This window comes from Podarcis cretensis (assembly GCF_951804945.1).
Source record: "Podarcis cretensis genome assembly, chromosome: 1".
Taxonomy (NCBI): Eukaryota; Metazoa; Chordata; class Lepidosauria; order Squamata; family Lacertidae; genus Podarcis; species Podarcis cretensis.
Genome location: NC_137170.1, coordinates 135,598,285 through 135,618,022, shown reverse-complemented (window position 1 = coordinate 135,618,022; position 19,738 = coordinate 135,598,285). Strand labels below are relative to the sequence as shown.

Here is a 19,738-nt window from a genome sequence, read left to right as displayed (position 1 = left end):
CCCAAGTTGCTGGAGGCAGCGGGGCGTGTTGAGCCCTGTTCTTCAGCATCTGGTTCAAAATGGGCACAGGAATATTGCAGCAGCACTGATCACATTTGTCAGGGCTTGTTTTGGCTTCCCCTGTGGCTGCTTAAAGAGCACAAAATCTCGCAAAAACATTTTACACAAGAACCGTATCGTGGGGGAAATGCCAGAATTACTGCACACAAAATGGCAGCCCTAAGTCTGGGTACTGTTATCTGCACCCAGAATGGATGGTTACACTACCAGTGGGTAATGTCTCACCTGCAGAAGGCAGGGAACTTCCTGTGTGTATGTTTGTGTGCATTTATAAGGTTCCAGGGGTTACTCTTGGGTTATGTTTTCTGATTGTGTTGCTGGCTACATTATCTTCTATGACCCAGATTTATTGTGCCACAGCCTCGGGCTGATGCAGATAAAAGCGGCAGGTCTGGTGGGCTCCATGAAGGTTTGTGCAGTAGGAGAGAAGCAAAATGGCCATCCTACTGCATGTTGTGCCCACTTCACACCCTGGCAAACTATGGTTTGCACTAGTCGTTAACTTAAATGCTTCCAGATGGGCAACAGACAAACCAGGGCTTAATGCTGCTTTTTCTGTTTTCATTTCACATTAGCTCAGCCCTCCTGTTTCTCAGTTTCAGAGTAGTGATCACCATCCTATGGATTGCCTATTTAGACATCATGCCAGGCTATAATTAACATAAGGCATGATTTGCAAACTTCATACTATAGTTTCTAACAGAGGAATTCAATGTCACACTAATTTGATTGTTGTGTCAGCATTGGCATTTCTGTTTGTCAGTCAAAAAGTTCTCTGCTCTCCTTACCCAGGCCAATTGGGGGGAGGGCATGGGGGCAGGAAATGAAGAGGGAAATCCCATGGTGCAAATAGGACTTTCTGTGCTGTCTCCCACTAGCATACCCAGGGCTTTTCTTCATCCAGAACTCACTGGAACTTAGCTCCAGCCTCTCTCAGGTAGGCGCCATTGCCATTATAAGAGAACAATAGTTTTCCATCACTAAGATTGTGAGCTAAAATTGTCAGGAGAAACACTGATCAACTTTGCCAAGCTCACTTTGTGTAGCTTTTACTGAGTGTAGCTTCAGTGCCATATTGCTGATAAAGTTGTACCTCAGCTCCCAAATGCCTTGGGAGTCAAACGTTCCAGCTCCCAAATGATTGAAAACTGGAACGTTGAAAACCAGTTTTTGAACGTTCTTTTGGAAGCCAAATGTCCAACGTGGCTTCCGATTGGCTGCAGGAGCTTTCTGCAGCCAATCAGAAGCCACGCTTGGGAAGTCGACTGTAATCTAAAATTACTACTATTTGTGCCTTTCAAATGTGTTGCTTGTATAATTTATTTGTACTAGTGTCTTCTAAAGTCTTCCTTTTTCCTGTAGTGGATGAGAGGAGAGATGTTGTGTTCCTTATTGACGGCTCCCAGTTTGCAGCTACTCAATTTCCTTCAGTTGTTGAGTTTATTGAGAGACTGGTAAACAATATGAACGTGGGCTCTGCTTCTACTCGGGTCTCTGTGATTCAGTTCAGCAATGACCCCAGGGTTGAATTTCTGCTGAATGCACATTCCACCAAGGATGAGGTACAAGCTGCAGTGAGAAGACTCAGACCCAAAGGAGGGAGACAAGTCAACCTTGGATCTGCCCTAGAATATGTGTCAAAGAACATATTTACGAAGCCCTCAGGAAGTCGCATAGAAGAGGGCGCACCTCAGTTTTTAATAATTCTCTTTTCCCGACCACCTGATGATGATTTAGAGGATCCTGTAGTCCAAGTCAAGAGTGTTGGTGTGGCACCATTTCCTATTGGATTGAACATGGATTATGAGGAATTGGTCAAAATAGCTCTTAGCCCTCAGTATGTGTTCCAGATATCAACCTATCAGGATCTTCCAAGTCTGGAACAGAAATTGCTGGCCCCTGTTACAACACTAACTTCACAGCAGATACAAAGCCTTATTGGTGAGACAAGTTATACCCCTATAGGTAAGATTGCTGTCTGTTTTTGTTTGTTTAAATCATTTTCTCATCTCCCATTAGATAACCCACCTCTTCCATCTTATAGGGAAACTTCTTACCTGGCCACATGTCACAACAACTGCTGCAGAATTGCACCAGTCTGAAGACTTAGGAGTTTGAAGAGTTTGCAGAATGTTCTGGGGCTCTTGTTACGATAACTAACACGGGGTCACATTAGCTTCTGTTCCTCTTAGGAGTTCACAGAATGATGCTAAAAGTAGGATAGAAGATCTTTGCTTCCCCTCATTCCTGACATCACTATGTAAGGTTCTTAATCTGTATTTGGGTGGGTGAGGGCAGTAGCTAGCTTTCTTTGCTAGCCAGATCTGCCGCATTTTCAGGTAGCGTTTTTTTTAAAGGAGAATAATCAATCTCCTTATGATCAGTTAAAGCATCTGTAATGCCTTGACCAAAAGAATTGGTTTATATGTATGGTGGTGCCTGATGGTGCCCATTGAGTGTTAGCTCACAAAAGCATAAGCTGAATCAGGGCCGTAGTGTCTTCTGTCACATGCTGGGGGGCGGGGGGGGGGCGGGGTGTGCTGCTGCCAGGCGGTGCATTTGTGCACCGGAGCCCGCCGCTTCCACCCCCGAGTCAGGCCTGACCATCAGCCTGATCCAGCAGGCTGTTCATATGTTCTGATGTTCTATCTCAGATGCCAACATAACTTGGGTACTATGCAGTTTCACTTGTTGAGGGAGGGATTTGCTGTTCCTCTTCACATGGCAAAATGACTTGAGCCAACTCCAACAAATGCTCTTGTTCTAGAACATAATATTCAAATGTCATTTGGTGGATATAAGGGTATACGAAGAGCCTTGCTGGATCGAGCCAAAGGCATATCTAGTCTTAGCATTCTGTTCTCACAGTGGCCAACCAAATGCCTGTGGGAAGACCTGAAAGAGGACATAAACCTCTTAAAAATGGTGCCTCTGTATCATGGGTTCAGAGATAAATTTCTGCTTTTGGATATACATACTTAAATAAGGAAAATGTTTAGCTAAACAAATGTAATGATCAAGATATTCTTTTGGTATAGAATGAATATTAATACCCAACAGGAGAGGTTCCTGTTGTCTCACCCCTTAATGCTTGCACACAACTATGTCAGCATACAATGCTAGCTTAATGTTTCTAAACTCCCAAGAGGAATGTGAAATAATTTGTAGTATTGCAGTAGCAGAAATGGAATCCTGCTGCTAGCTGAAACACACTTTCTTGGAAATGAAATCCACTGACATTAATGTTGCCTGCAAGTAGTTGTGGTTAAGACTAGGTGTTTAAAAACTGGAGTCAAGCTTCAGAAGCGTATTTTGTACAGATTTGCATAAACACGTTTTTGAAAATGCTACACATAGAAAAAAGCACCTACAGCTTAGAAAAAGCTAAACTGGTTTACCCGGTGTTTGTAACACTGCCTTTTACAGAGTTCCAACATTGGTCCACCTTCCCCAATATTGTCTATTCTGACTGGCAGTGGCTGTCTATGTTCTCAGCCACTTCTCCCCAAGCTGCTTTTAACTGGAAATGCCAGGAATTGAGCCTGGCATTAGTGTAAGAAGAAAGCCAATGACACTCCTCTTTGCTGCATTTTTCCTTCCTGCAGATATTGACAGTGAAGCAAAGGACATTGTCTTTGTCATCGACACCTCTGACAATGTCAAGCGGGACGATGCTGCTCACATTCGAGATTTTATTATCCAGATTGTCCAGATGTTGGAAATTGCACCAAGCAAAACAAGAGTTGGTGTTGTCCAATTCAGCAATGAAGTATTCCCTGAGTTCAACTTAAAAGAACACAAAACAAGAGGTGCTGTCATAGACAGCCTTCGGCGCTTGCGGTACAGAGGAGGTGCTCCCCTGAACGTTGGGAGAGCCTTGGAGTTTGTTATGAAGAACTACTTTGTTAAATCTGCAGGCAGTAGAAGAGAAGATGGAGTCCCACAGCATTTAGTTCTTTTGCTTGGGGGGAGATCGGAGGATGATGTCAGCAGACCTGCTGCCAAGATGCAGACATCTGGGATTAAAAGCCTGGGTGTAGGATCAGGGAATGCAGACAACGAAGAATTGCGAATAATTACCAATGATCCCCGAACTGTGTTTTTCGTGAGAGAGTTTACTGAGCTCCCATCAATAACGAAAAGGTTTTATGCATCATTTGAGGCACCTCAAGAACCGACACTCTCACCGCCTGACGTTTTCCCTGGTTAGTCTTTCATTTCAAAACAAATATTTTTGAATGCAGTGCTGGGGAAATACTGCATTCTTAGAGGAATTTTAGAGGAAATGAGACCTTTGCGCTGTCATTTCACACACACAAAAGAGACCAAGTAGGCTTGTTCTTTAGCGGAGGAAATGTCCCCTCACCCCTTCCATGGTGATGTGGTGTTTGTGGCTCAAAGTCTCCACAGCGTGTCTTGACTCCAGTGACTGAAGGGAGATGTATTCACCTCTCTCACCGCTCACTGGAATTTGATTTCCTGTTTGATCCAGTCGGGGGCAGGCCTGGGGGCGGGGCCACTGAGGGGGTGGGGCCTGAGACTGACCCCTGGGAGCCTTCACTTAAGTCCACTCCCATGATTTAAAAGCTGGCCTGGCCTTGGACTGACCCCATATAAATTTGAACGTGACTGGCAGAAATCCACGCCCTGTGTGATGAGGGGAGCAGTGCTACTTTGGTATGGGCCATAAGAATAAATTTGATAGTTTCCAGAAGAGGAGCCTTTCATAGTGTAATGATAATGGATTGATTCATATGTTAAATGAGGTATACAAGCTAAAGGCCATTCCAGTGTTTCAGTCTTTGCTCATAATACCAATAATCCTTCACTACCCTTTTGATACTTCATGATACTACTAATGGGGGTGAGAGCAAATGTTCACACCACAAAGCCCTTTCCTATTTTGCTTGATAGAGATACCGAACTTTCATCCTTCAAGCAGAAGGTAATCACCTGAATCAGCTCTTTCTTTCTTTTTTGCTCTCCATGTGATAATTTTATTCTTTTAGAATCCAAAATCTTTAAAAAACATATCTTCATTATCTTGACATCACATTTTAATACAGTGGTGCCTCGCAAGACGAAAATAATCCGTTCCGCGAGTCTCTTCGCCTAGCGGTTTTTTCGTCTTGCGAAGCATCCCTATTAGCGGATTAGCGCTATTAGCGGCTTAGCGGCTATTAGCGGCTATTAGCGGCTTAGCGGCTTAGAAAAAGGGGGGGAAAGGGAAAAAACTCGCAAGACTCGCAAGACGTTTTCGTCTTGCGAAGCAAGCCCATAGGGAAATTCGTCTTGCAAAGCGCCTCGAAAAACCGAAAACCCTTTCGTCTAGCGGGTTTTTCGTCTTGCGAGGCATTCGTTTTGCGGGGCACCACTGTAATAGGATACAAAATAAAATCATCTACAAAATTATCACATGGGGGCACAGGAGCCTACCTTAAAAACCCCAACATTGAAAATGGGGTATAGGGGTGGGATGTTACGGTTGTTAGATGCATCAGTATCTTTAGCTGTCAACTTTTCCCTTTTCTTGCGGGGAATCCTATTCGGAATAAGGGAATTTCCCTGAAAAAAAAGGGAAACGTTGACAGCTATGATCAGTATATATACTGGATTTGGTTTTCGCTTATCCTACGTGGGTACTTGCTACCCAACTTCATTTCTTCCTCCCATAAGCACTGGCAAAGGGATGAGTTGCCATTCACGGAACTTTGGGCAACAATAGTAGTCTAGTGAGAGGAAATAATGTGTCTTCACTTGTTATTGTTCAATTCCATCCCTCTAAAATTTTAAGTAAGATTTAAGCACCTGCTTATTTTCAAGTTTGTGTTCACAACCATCAATTCTAGACACTTTCTGTTCTTTACAAAGTAATGTGGAGAGGTATCCATAATGCATTTATCTATATTTTATGGATTCTGCTGGTGACCCTTATGCAGATGACGCAGCTCTCTTGCCATGCTGATTGGGGCAGGGGGTCTTCAGCCTGTTTCACACTCCCCCCCACCCATTTACATCTTTCAGATGGCAAAAAACAAGCAGACGTTGTCTTTTTGCTGGATGGCTCCATCAACTTTGGGAAAGACAATTTCCAAGAAGTGATTAACTTTATATATGGCATCATTGACGCTATTTATGAAGAAGGCGATTCCATTAATGTTGCCTTAGTGCAGTACAACTCAGATGTGAGCGATGAATTCTTCCTGAAGGATTTCTCCAAGAAAGATGATATCTTAACTGCTGTTGAGAAAGTAACATACAAAGGAGGCAGAGTTGCTGATACTGGAGCAGCCATCAGGCATGTCCAAGCAAAACACTTTGTGAAGGAGGCTGGCAGCAGGGCAGATCAGAAGGTCCCTCAGATTGCATTTATTATAACAGGAGGCAAAGCGGAAGACGATGCGCAGACAGCTTCCTTAGCACTGGCACGGTCAGGTGTCAAGGTGTTTGCAGTTGGAGTGAAAAACATTGACCTTGGGGAAGTTACCAAACTCTCCAGTGACGGCACCACAGCTTTCCGGGCAGCAACGGCCCAGGAACTCTCGGAGTTGAATGAGGCTGTGCTGGTTACCTTGAGTGATACCATGAAAGAGCAGCTGTGCAGACCAGTGGGGGAAGTCTCAAAAGGTAATGGCTGCCATTTTAAATACACTTGGGTTGTTTCCATTGCTTTTTTCTTGTCCACTTTCCATCTTGACGCTCTGCATTGGTGTAATTATGGTATACAACTGTGCTTTTACTTCTTTCTCTCCTTTGATACTGCATTTTTTAAAAGTACAGTAGCTTCTTCCATAGAATGGTTGACTTCCTTACACTCTACGATAAAAGGTAAAGGTAAAGGGACCCTTGATCATTAGGTCCAGTCGTGACCGACTCTGGGGTTGCGGCGCTCATCTCACTTTCTTGGCCGAGGGAGCTGGCGTACAGCTTCTGGGTCATGTGGCCAGCATGACTAAGCTGCTTCTGGCGAACCAGAGCAGCGCATGGAAATGCAGTTTACCTTCCTGCCAGAGCGGTACCTATTTATCTACTTGCACTTTGAGGTGCTTTCGAACTGCTAGGTTGGCAGGAGCAGGGACTGAGCAACGGCAGCTCACCCCGTCATGGGGATTCGAACCGCCGACCTTCTGATCGGCAGGTCCTAGGCTCTGTGGTTTAACCCACAGCGCCACCTGCTAGAACCTACTTTATTTACGATAGAACCTACTTTATTTTCAACACTTACCAATTTAAAAAGCATGTCGCTGCTGAAGGCATGTGGGAATGCACCACTAGTGGTCTCTTAGGTGGGATATAGTCTGAGTCAGGCCAGTGAATGACTCAAGGCCCCAAATTCCAGTTTCTTGAAAGACCTTGAACCTTGAGGAGAGTTAGGGATCTGGCTGGTCCTGAATGAAAATAGTAAAGCTTGGATTTTGTATAGTGCTTCTTATGCCTTACCGCCCTGTTGCAACCTTACATGATTATTACAACCCTAAAGGCAGGGTGGGGAATGAAAGAGAGAGACAGGGAGAAGGTTGCCTAAAGCTACCCAGTGAGTTAATGGCAGAGATAAAATTCAAACCATGCATGAGGCAAAGCTAAGATTTGAAATGCTCCCTCAGCTGCATTAAGATGAGCAGATGAAGTTCTGCTTATAGCTCTCACAGCCACGGTGGTCCCCTCACCGCGAGAAGCGAAGTTACAGGGGACCAGGCAGAAGGCCTTCTTGGTAGTGGCGTCCACCCTGTGGAATGCCCTCCCGTCAGATGTCAAGGAGATAAACAACTCTCTGACTTTTAGAAGACATCTGAAGGCAGTCCTGTATCAGGAAGCTTTTAATGTGTGATGCTCTGTTGTGTTTTTGTATATTGCGCTGGAAGCCACCCCCTCCTCCTCTTCCTCCTCCTTCTTCAACATGGAGGCCCCTTTGGCTATCAGGGTTTATGGCCCTCTTTTCCTCTGTAAGTACTGGAAGCGCATTACTGGACCATTGTGGGGCGGAAATTTAAAAAGTAATCTAAATAACACCAAGTGTGGCACCTGTCCCAGGGGGTATCCAATATGTTAGGGGTGGAAGTTTAGCCGTGGTGCAAGTTTGGGGAAAAGGGAGAAGCAGAGTCAAAAGCTTAGGTAAGGAACATCTTTACTGAAAGCTTATCTGCACTGTAGTTTAATAATTATAGATATTGTTGTTATCAATTTACCCATGAATAACAGAAAGAAAGCACCATGTCTAGGACATTGGGTTATGAGTACTTGCTACACAAATCCCTTTTTCTGTATGGAAGAATCCTATACACATTTGTGTAGGATGTATGTTCCCCTACGCGGTGTAACATGCCATTCTGCTTTTGTCTACTCAAGATTGTGATCTGGATGTTATACTCGGATTTGATGTATCAGATGTTGGACCAGGGCAAAGCATATTTGCTTCGCAGAAGGTGCTGGAGTCAAAGGTCAATCACATTCTGAACACGATTACTCAGATGCAGAAAATTAGCTGCACTGCCAGCCAGGCACCTCGGGTGCGGGTGGCTCTCCTGGCGCAGACTCGCTCTGGAGTTGTGGAAGCATTTGACTTTTCTGAGTACCAGCCGGAGTTGTTTGAGAAGTTCCAAGCTTTGCACAATGGTGGTCCATATGTCCTAACTGCAGAGACCCTCAAATCTTACCAGAACAAATTCAGAGCATCTCCTGCTGGAACCGTGAAGGTAAGTTTGGACTCCATTCTCTCTCTTTTTGGAGGGGAGGGGATGGACTCTGGATCTGTGCTGCTTTTCAGTTTTATAACCAGCACATAGCCTGGAAGGCTGAGTAGCCATAATACTGGAACTGCTTGACATGCTCTGGCAAAAAAATCTCCCAACTGTTTCATTAAACTCTTGCAAAAATATTATTTAACAGCTGCAAGCAAATTAAGTCCCACCCCCATTATTTTAAATCTAGATTAGTGGATTATGATCCTAACTCTTGCTGCAGCCAAATATTGTTTTATAGGCACAAAGCAACAAGTTGCTATTTGAAAGAATTAGTAAAATCTTATGTGCTTTATTACCACAGCACTATCCACTATTAGCTGGGAAATTTAGATAAAATCTGATTTACCAAATAAATGCTTAAATGTGAAGATTAAAAAACCCCAAATGTATTCCTTTATAGCATTGATCTTGACTGATTTATATGAATTAGATATGATCTATGAATTGGCGTCTGAATTTAAAGTGTGTTGGGAAGAATGGTAGGGTTAGGGCTTCAGTTCATGCTGCAAAATGTCTTGAACTAGCACTTAATAAGTTTTGTTTGCCTGTATGAAGTTATAGATGTAATTTTGGTGGAGATAGCTAACTTGCATTGCCCTGTAAGCCGCTCTTCTGCCCTAAGCAGCCTTGTTCATTTCAAACCTTGCCCTATCTTGCCCAGACCTCTGGAGACAGTCACAGTACATATGCCATGACTGGTAAAAGGTAAAGACCCCTGGAAGGTTAAGTCCAGTCCAAGGCTGCTATGGGGTGTGGTGCTCATCTTGCTTCAGGCCGAGGGAGCTGGTGTTTGTCCGCATTCAGCTTTTGGGGTCATGACTAGCATGACTAAACTGCTTCTAGCGCAATGGGACACTGTGACGGAAACCAGAATGCATGTTTAATTTCCCGCCACAGTGGTACCTATTTATCTACTTGCACTGGTATGCTTTTAAACTGCTAGGTTGGCAGAAACTGGGACAGAGCAATGGGAGCTCATTCCATTGTGCGGATTTGAACCATCGGCCTTCCAACTGGCAAGCCCAAGAGGCTAAGTGGTTTATTTATTTATTTATTTATTTATAAGATATTTATTTTGGTTTTATATAATACAATCAAACAAAACAAAAAAGAAATACAATAAAAAACAACATAATCCAACAAAGCTAAAAAGCACAATAAAAAAACATATGACAGAAAAAATAAGAAAGAACAGAAAGTAAAGAAAAGTTAGTTTTTGAATTCTTATCTTTATAACCCGCTTTCCTGACTTCCTCACATCTCCCTTTCCTGCATTCCCCTTTACACAATCAAATTTAGCAGCTCCTTACCCTCTTTCAAATCTTAATCAATATTATACATTTCAACCTATCATGTCTTCGATTTTCCTTTTCTTTTTTAAATACATTTTTACATGTTCTTTATAGCTTAATCCCTTATATCATTATTTAATTTCGACGTGATATTACTCTGGCCTTTACACCCTTTTCTTTTAAAACATTCTTGCATTTTTCTTTTTACCATGTCACTAATGCCTTGTTATCTTTATATCCAACATCATTTTAACATTCAAACATTTTACAATGTTTTTGTAAGTATTCTTTGAACTTCTTCCATTCCTCTTCCACCGACTCTTCTCCCAGGTCTCGGATTCTGCCAGTCATTTCTGCCAATTCCATATAGTCCATCACTTGCATCCTCCATTCTTCCAGGGTGGGCAAATCTTGTGTCTCAAGAGGCTAAGTGGTTTAAACCACATCGCCACCCGTGTCCCTCTTCCATGACTGGAGGAGCTATCAAGTCTCCTTGCTGCTCCCAACTTCTACATCATCCTGCTCTCATCCAAGGCAAAGAGTGTGGAGGACAGTTGGCCTTGTGCCACAGGGCATATCCAGAAGAAATCCTTGGACAGCTCATGAACCACAGGCCATTTCCTGAATGTCATTCTGAAAACTGACCAGGGCACCTTGGGGAGAACTACATGGCCCAAGGTTGCCCATGGCAGAGGGACGTGCACAGAAGTGCCTCCCTTCCCTGAGAACGGGTTCCATTTTAGCTGTGCAGAATTCTTGTAATGCAGAGAATAGCATCAGCACCCAGCCATAAGGAGGATTCATCTGAAAGCAGAATGGTTGTTACATTTCTCATGGCAGACCTTTTATTATGTGAACTGCCCTGAGATCTTATGATGAAGGACGGTTTATAAATCTAATAATAAAATAAATTACATTAGAGTGGTGTTTTTTCATATAAATGTGTTTCACAACTGATGTATAATAACTTATTTCCTTCCTTAGGTTGTAATACACTTAACTGATGGCATTGATGGTGCTAGAGGGCAGCTAGCAGCTGCATCTGATGATCTGAAGAGAGAAGGTATTATCAACAATATATTTTGGAATATATTATATTTTGGAATATATTATCAACAATATATTTTGGAAAGTTGCATGTCTCTTTGCCTTGTAAGCAAATTCTGCATGAGGGAGATGGTTTTTGTCTGTGTTTGAATGCAAATTGAAGCCATTTTTAATCAAGATGGTGGACTAAACATTTCTGTGTGGATTTTAGCCAAATTTTATATCTCATAAGCAAATTTTGCACAATGGTTCCTGAGAGGGAAGAGCAGAATTTTGTCTGCATTCGGATACAACTGGACACCATTTTGAACGAAGATGGAAGACTGACATTTTAAAACTACCCTGATTTGTTCTCTTTTGCCATTCTTTAACCACTGCGACACAAGAAAGAGTTAATTACTAGCTTGTGATACCATTTGGCATAGCAAGGGCTGTCCCAGACAATTACAAAAAAGGGAGAAAGAGCCTGGGGTTTCTTGCTCAGTGCTACATTTGCACTGTTCCCAGTCTAGTGGAGCCAGAGGAATACCATATTCCTAGAGAATGAATGAACCAAGGAGCCGTTTGAGAAGCTGTGTTGCTGTACCATCTTTTTAATTCAAGGAAGATTTGTGTGGCAGCTTCGAGGAAGGGGCTCTCACCATCCTCCATTACTGGGATTTTTTAGAAAAAAAGAAATGGTTCACAAAATGTTGAGCTGTGGGAGGAGTAGCCTGTGGTTGTCTCTTTCCAATTTTTAAAGGGCTCCTTAACTTCTAGGCCTGGCTGGTTCAACAGAGACCAATCAGTGTCTGAATAGCAAGAACAATAATACAGCAGGGAAATGTTTTCCAAAATCTGATGGTGTGGATTTCTGAAATGCCTGAGATGGCACCAGTAATTCGGTGCAACTTGGTTCTAAGACAGAATAAGCACTGAGAGCAGAGTGTTTGGATCAAATGAAAGAAGGGCATTAGCTGCCATCATCAGTATATTGCTGGAGAACAAGGCTGGCACTTTGCAGAGCTATACAGAATAAGCTGTTTAGAGTTGGTGAACAATTGCTTATGACTGATGGCTTTTTCTTACAATTCTCCAGGTGTCAAGGCTCTCATTTTTGTTGGCTTGGAGCGAGCAGCAAATTTTGACGAAGTGATGAAGCTGGAATTTGGGCGTGGTTTCACTTATAATCGACCTCTCCGAGTGAATCTGCAGGATATAGACTTTGAACTGGCAGAGCAACTAGTAAATAACTAAGATCTGTAATTTGCCTGGGTAGCTTTAGATGTATACTTTTATGGTCTTAGGTTTGAACACCTGTTACACACCTGTGGTTTCTTCTTTGCAGAAATGCACTCTTTTTGTGCCTAACTCTATGAGGTGACATTTCAGCTAGCAACTTTCTGTGTCTCTTAGCTGCTACGTCAAACTAGTTCTCCTATGTAATTGTCCATTGGACTCTAATACTTGGTTACCAAGATGTCATTTTCAGACTTGTTTGCATGCTGTGGTCCCAACCGCACCTGCATTTAAAGCACTCAGCTCCCCCAGTGAATCATGGAACTGCAGTTTGCGAATAGCGCTTTGTGTTTGGTGTTCCCAGGATTCTTTGGGGAAAAGGCCTGTGGTTTAAATGATTTCCCCAAATATTATGAATTCAAGGTTTGTTTACTATTACATTGTTCCTTGACATCCTTCTGCCTATTTCAGCACAGTTGCTTTCTAGAAAATGTTTTCACAGAAGTACACACATTCTCCAAGCTGTAGGTCCAGGTCAGCTGAGTATTGTCCTCATTGCTGCTTTTAGCATCTTTTCTGCTTTTTTCAGCTATTTTAAATTTAGTTGCCAGTTTTTAAAACATTAGTTTCTAAACTCTCCAAAAGAAATTGAGACAATTCATACATTAATTTCCCTCTTTCATGTTAGTGGACTTGCCTTCATTGTGAGATATTGTAAGGAGCCTCTTTTGACTTTTTTTTTTAAAGGACTTTGGTTTGTAGGACAGTTGGGTACACATTAGCATATGCAAATTTTATGTACATCTGTGTCATGGGCCTGTGCCTCAACTCCTTTCATTCTCTAGCAACACACCCTAATATACTGCAAACATGGCCACTGAGGAGAAGGAATTTACGTGTAGCTCATGTGTTTTTTTTAAAAAAATGAGTTGATCTGTGTTCTGATTTACTAATGGCAATACTTACTTTCCTTACAGGACAACATTGCAGAAAAGGCATGCTGTGGTGTCCCATGCAAATGTTCAGGACAGAGGGGAGACAGAGGTCTGCCAGGATCTATTGGACCAAAGGTGAGATGTTTCAGCCTCATTGGAATTTCAGCCAATGGAAATTCAGCAACCAATTTTCTGGTTTTTGACCAGGATGCAAAGTACTACATAACTAGTTCCACACTTCCAAGGGGATATCAGCCCCATGACTAATAGCAGCATGGTTCTGAAACTGGGCACTATCAGTGATATGGCATTGATGGAGGCAAGGTGGTTCTTCGGTTCAAAGGGGAAGAGGCCAAAATTTCACTAGAAAAATTGCCCAGACCCCTGGCACACCGAAAGTAGCTCTTTGGCTGACAGCTTTTATTTCACAATGATCTATGTATTGCCAATGCTATTTTTCTACAAAAAGAGGTGCTGGGACTCACCCTGAACACCTCCCTTGTTCTCTTAGAATGGCAATGAGAGGGGCCAGAACTGAATTATGGCAAATTCTGTATATTGTACTCATGTAGCCTTGTTTGGAAAGAATTGTGCAGATAATCGGTTCAGTGCTGTCCATTAAAATTTGCCAGATTCTGAATTGAAATTTCATTTCAACTGATGTGAAATTTCATTTCAGCATTGTTACCTAGGTTGATAAAAAGCAAAGTTTCTACTTTTGGCTCAGAACTTGACCATGCTGGGGACTGTGTTCGTAGTCCCAGGGTTATATTTCTGAGCTTGGCAGTGCTTGATGATGTATTGACAAGTTGAATGTGAATAGGCAAAGACTTCTGCTATGTTGGTCAAATTCTGAACATCTCATTGAGTTGTAATGCAAAGAATAATGAATAATTTAACACTGTTCACATTAGAGAAACAGGAATAGAACTTCAGGTGGCAGAGATAAGCTAAATACCATCTGCTTCTGTTATTATCTGACTGCAAGCCTCTAATGCCATAAAAAGAAGATACCATTGCTATTCATGAAAGATTGTAAAATTTGATATACATACAGAATTATTTACTTCTATAAATAGTAAAATAGAAACCTTCTATTTGTAGAAACCCAGAAAGATTTTGAATTGAGATTAAGGGGAGGAATACAGGATATTAGAAGAGAGAGCCCGAGTGTATGTACTGTATATATAGATGGAAATACAAACCATGTGTGTTGTGTCTTTGTGTGTTTTAAAGGGATCTTCAGGGGAAAATGGCTACAGAGGTTATCCTGGAGATGAAGGCGGACCAGTGAGTAAACTTTTTGAAATAGAAACTCTTTCATGTGCCCTGAGAAATTAGTTGGTTTCTAAGGTGCTACTGGACAGTTTTTTTATTTTTTATTTTTCGACTGAGAAATTTTGTGTATGTTGTGCCTTTGCTGCTGTTTTAACTGATTGTAGTCTAGTAACGATTTACTGTAATGGTTGAGAGTGATTTTCTGTTTGATTGTTATTTGCTGATTTTGAGGTTTCTTAATTGTAACATATTTCAAATCAATTATTTAGTTGATTTGAGCTGTTTATTTTTATAGTAATCTGCTTCATTATGACTACCTTGCACTGGATCAGATTGTTATAGGATGTGTGATCTTTGTTCTATATTTTGTTATTTCTGTGGCTTGTAAACTGCCCTGTGCTCAGCTATGTAAAAAGGTGGTATGCAAATTAAAAATGAAATTATAGAATGAAAAAGAAAATGAAGGGGGAAAGTGACTTTAACCTTAAGGGTGTCTGCCCTTCCCCTCATCTTCTTGCCGTGTGGCTGGAAGGAAGAGGTTGCAGACATAAGTTACAAAGAGCTAAGCAATGGTAGTTAGTACTGTGGGCTGATCAGCACAGGCCAGATGACTGGTTTTTCTCATCTGCCATTTAAAATGGGGGGGCGGGGGGCGGCAAATCCCATTTATAGTTTTATTAAAGTATGATGGAATTTCTATGTGAGTCTTTAAGGAGAGGTGTCACTAGAGATCCACCAGGTGTTAATTGCAGAAGTGCTTAAATAAGCAGCTTTCTAGGTAAGGTACAATAGCCAAGATAATACCCAGTCCATCTATGACTGAATGGACATAAATGCAAATTGTTGAATTATTCCTTTCTTTCTTCACAGGGTGACCGTGGGCCTCCGGGTATAAATGGAACTCAAGGATTCCAAGGTTGTCCTGGTGAAAGAGGAACTAAGGTATTAAAAGCAACAACCACAAATAGTACAGAATAAAGCAGATGAACATCTGTCCATAGGTTCCAGCCCTGTTCACTCCAGCTGAAGATCAAGTATTGGTATTTTGCAGCAGATCCGTGAGTACCCATATTTATCATGTGATAAATATTGGGTATTTTCAGCACATTGCTTCGTCTTCTTTCCCCTAAGCTCAGAAAATGAATGACAGTGATGGATGCTGCAAGTCTCGTCCCACTTTCCTGGGGAAGAAGCCCCACTGAATTCAGTTGAACTTCTGAACAGATATCTGTAGGATTATCCAGGGAGGCTTCACTCATATACCCACTTACCTGAGAGTAGCCCCGTTGAGCTCAGTGGCCACATGTCAGGGTGGATGGGGCCAGAGGCAGCAGAAGGCAGAGCAGGGGATACAACCTTTCCGCAGTAAGTTAGTTTCAAGCTAATTCATTTATCTGCATGTAGACACCAGGCCATTGCAAAACAGGTTTAGCAGAATGGAGGGAACCCAAAGTGACATCAACTCAGACCCAAGTAAGCTACAGGCAAGCTTTGCACAATAGAATGCATTCCACCCCGTGCAAAGGGAAGAAGTTTCTTCACATACAAAACCGCTCTCACCCACCTACGTCCTCTGTCCAGGCAAGTGAGAGGCACTGTCACAGTACAAGGGCACAGTGCAGCCAGGGAGAAGCACCTGAGAAGCAGAGCAGAGTCCATGAGAGGCTGTGGCCTGGGGGAGGGCAGGTGCTCTCCAGAGAGTTCTGGCAGCCAGAGAAAGAGGCCTGGAGAGGCACATTTGACCTCTGTCCCTGGCATGGACCTGAAGGGTCCACATTCATGGTCTAGAATGTCTGTCTTATTTTCTAGAGCAGAGTTTCCCAAACTTGGCCCTCCAGCTGTTTTGGAACTACAATTTCCAGCATCCCTGACCACTGGTCCTGCTGGTTAGGGATGATGGGAGTTACGGTGGTCTAAACCACTGAGCCTCTTGGGCTTGCTGATCAGAAGATTGATGGTTCAAATGCACATGATGGGGTGAGCTCCCTTTGCTCTATCCCAGCTTCTGCCAACCTAGCAGTTCGAAAGCACACCAGTGCAAGTAGATAAATAGGTACCACTGCAGCAGGAAGGTAAACAGCATTTCTGTGCGCTCTGGTTTCCATCACAGTGTCCCATTGCACCAGAAGCGGTTTAGTCATGCTGGCCACATGACCTGGAAAGCTGTCTGTGGACAAACGCCGGCTCCCTCGGCCTGAAAGCAACCCCATAGTCACCTTTGACTGGACTTAACCGTCTAGGGGTCCTTTACCTTTACCTTTTACAGTCCAACAACAGCTGAGAACCCAAGTTTGGGAAACCCTGTTGTAGATACTTGTTTTGAGCAAAGGGTCTAAGGAGAGTTGGAAAGTGGGTGGGCAGAAGGGAGAGCGATTCAGATGTGGGAAAAGAAAGGCATTTATTTGAGCAGTTTTATCCTTTCGAGCTACAACAACTCTTGCAACTCTTCTGATTATTCTAGTTTGTGCACTCTGGTCCCATGCTCATGAGCCCTCCGAGGGGCTGGAATCTTCATTGTGTCCTTAAGAATTTACAGAAAGGGTAGAAAATACAAAGTTCTTCTTGATGCTGCAATACCCACTGGGCTTTGTGGCTTTCTGCACAATTCATGCCCAGCCCCTCCAACACATTCCTATCAAAGTCTACTGAGACCTCAGTAGAACTCACTCTGGGGTAAATGCGCATCAGATTTCAGCCTTTAAATTTCATTTTATTTTTTTAAGTTGGGGGCACCTTGAGCCACAACATTCTTGTATCAAGCAGTTTTTAGAGCAGGTCAACTCTTACTGAAGTCAGTGGGAAAGCTGATGGAACTCAGATGATCTGCGGATTCGAACTGTGGTGGCCCCTTGATTATCATTTGATTTATTTCTCTAATTTGGGTTTCTGAGGAACAAGGTTTTACTTACATGAATAACCTTCCTTTTCTCGTATCTCTCTAGGGAGGTCGTGGATTTCAAGGGGAAAAGGTATGTTAACCATTTAGAAATATCAGAAGGAAAAAATGTGTACCATGTATTGTCTCCTACAAACAATGCATTGTCACCTTTGTGTAAATTTGGTGGTTTGCCCTGTAATAACTGCTTTGTTCCCTTCTGCAGGGTGAATTGGGTGAGGCTGGCCTCGATGGAATAGATGGGGAAGAAGTAAGTTGCCTGGGAAACATTTGGTCATTTAAAGGAAACTTTTCTGGTTTGGAAAATATTTGTTTTATGTAACAAACTTTCATTAATAGATGTGAATAATGTGATTGCTTTTGCCAGGGAGACAGAGGCCATCCCGGTTCTCCTGGGGACAGGGGAGGCCCCGGTAGACGGGTAAGTTTTATATTATCTATTACAGTACTCAAAACACACTAGGGCAAATGTGAACCCAGAGCTGTTGCCGGCACCCAAACAACCAAAGCAAAATGCTTGCAACCTCAAGACCTCCGCGGGTCCAACACAGGCACCAACACATCTGATTCTACATCAGAAAAGACACGCGCGGCCTAAGGCGGGGTCCTCTTGTTTGGTACTAAAGAGGCCCTGACATAGATGCAAGAATGCAGTCCATTTTCCATTTCATTAGTGTTTTCTTTGTGGGAAATCAACAATCGTCAGACAACATACTTAAAGCTGCAAGCGACACACTGACTGCAGAAAGCCATAGCTGTGTTGGGTGCCTTTCAGCTGGGTTATGATGTGGATATACCTTTGCAGGGTGCCAAAGGAGTCAAAGGAGAAAGAGGAGAGCGTGGCGACCGTGGATTGCGAGGAGATTCGGTAAATATGCTGAACATTTTTCAAGGGTTTTTATTTCAGACTTTAGACTGTGGCAACTGTCATGGAGCAGTTTCTCTGCGAAGCAGAAGGCTCTTGATATCCAGTGGTGTGCATCACTAAAACACGCACACAATTTTGGTTCTTCCCCATCTCTGGCATACTGTATACAAGCAACCCCTAATGTGTACATGGTTCCTGGGAGTGGGCCACAAGCTGTCCCAATTTATTTAGGTTTCTCTGCTGACCAGCTCTCTGGAACGGGAACATCTGGGGTACTGGATGCACCTTACTGCAGCGTAACATGCAGATGCAGCTACCTCTTCTGAGGTGACTGAAATTTGGGCTCCTAGAGCCCAACCCTCAAAGCAATCGAGGCATCCACCTTTGCTAGTTGAATCCCTTCCAGTGGGCTGAGGCAGGGGAAATATATATATAGCATAACAATCTGAGATCTCAAGACATGTTAATTTTGCAGCACCTGCTTCAAAACACAAATCATGGCTACTCAGAAAGTTACTAAAGCAAATGCTACCTCACTAATGACTTGTTCACTTTTCGCTGCTGCTGCTTCCAGGGCACACCAGGACCTGATGTCACTCAGCCAGGAGCTAAAGGCCAAAAGGGTGAACTTGGACAAACGGTAAAGCTTATTTCATTGGATTGTCATTGCAAGAAAAACTGATAATTCAAAGAAAATGTTGTTATATTGATTACTCTTTGCCTATAAAGCAATAAACAGACTCTGTGCTTTGTCTGTCCCAGGGAGAAGCTGGAAGAGATGGACCAGCAGGTACCCCAGGAGGACCTGGAAGAAACGTGAGTGCTGTTCTTTTCCCCTACTGTTTAGTTTGCTTCTGGCTAATGGTTCCTAGTGTGAAATGGAAGGAAACAGCTTTGCTACACTCCATCAACAATGCATCAGGACAGAGAACTGAGCTGTTATTTGTAATATTTTTCATACTGTCCTTCATCAAGATTTGCTTCTTGAAAACAATTTGGAGGGGGTGCAGGTTGGTGCAGCACCCCAGTGTGGGTTCTTTCTTATTTATTTATGTAGGTGCATTTAGAGCCCACCTTTCTTCCATCATGAAGTTCAAGCTGACATTCAGCGGGGTTCCCAGGTGGTCTCCTATGACTGGCTCCACACTTGCTTAGCTTCAGTAACATCTGAATTGTGCGCCTTCCAGCCAAGCTCATGCTACTGTTAGAAATCAGTGTGTTGGGATTATAGTATTTGTTTACTTACAAAACCAATGAGAGAAACTAGGGGAAACAGCCAGGTGAGCCATTTCCCTGCTCTCCCCTGCATGCTCTCCTGCTCCCATGGGAGTATCATCAGGGATGGATTCCCTGCATTCAGTCGCCTTGAGCTGGTTGCTGCCTGAGACAATTCAGCGGATTTC

The 19,738-nt window shown here is 43.0% G+C and overlaps 1 protein-coding gene across 12 annotated transcripts in view; it reads left to right on the top strand.

The window, feature by feature from the left end:
• Positions 1-19,738, top strand: part of COL6A3 (collagen type VI alpha 3 chain) — a 109,059-nt gene that overhangs the window by 49,806 nt on the left and 39,515 nt on the right. For all 12 annotated transcript variants that reach the window (XM_079974944.1, XM_079974943.1, XM_079974942.1 and 9 more), the window contains 15 exons: positions 1,423-2,025; positions 3,666-4,265; positions 6,085-6,687; positions 8,407-8,753; positions 11,078-11,156; positions 12,219-12,364; positions 13,336-13,428; positions 14,530-14,583; positions 15,442-15,513; positions 17,514-17,540; positions 17,673-17,717; positions 17,835-17,888; positions 18,273-18,335; positions 18,910-18,975; positions 19,098-19,151. In XM_079974944.1, the coding sequence (XP_079831070.1) occupies positions 1,423-2,025; positions 3,666-4,265; positions 6,085-6,687; positions 8,407-8,753; positions 11,078-11,156; positions 12,219-12,364; positions 13,336-13,428; positions 14,530-14,583; positions 15,442-15,513; positions 17,514-17,540; positions 17,673-17,717; positions 17,835-17,888; positions 18,273-18,335; positions 18,910-18,975; positions 19,098-19,151 (2,906 nt within the window). The remainder of the gene's footprint in view (positions 1-1,422; positions 2,026-3,665; positions 4,266-6,084; positions 6,688-8,406; positions 8,754-11,077; positions 11,157-12,218; positions 12,365-13,335; positions 13,429-14,529; positions 14,584-15,441; positions 15,514-17,513; positions 17,541-17,672; positions 17,718-17,834; positions 17,889-18,272; positions 18,336-18,909; positions 18,976-19,097; positions 19,152-19,738) is intronic.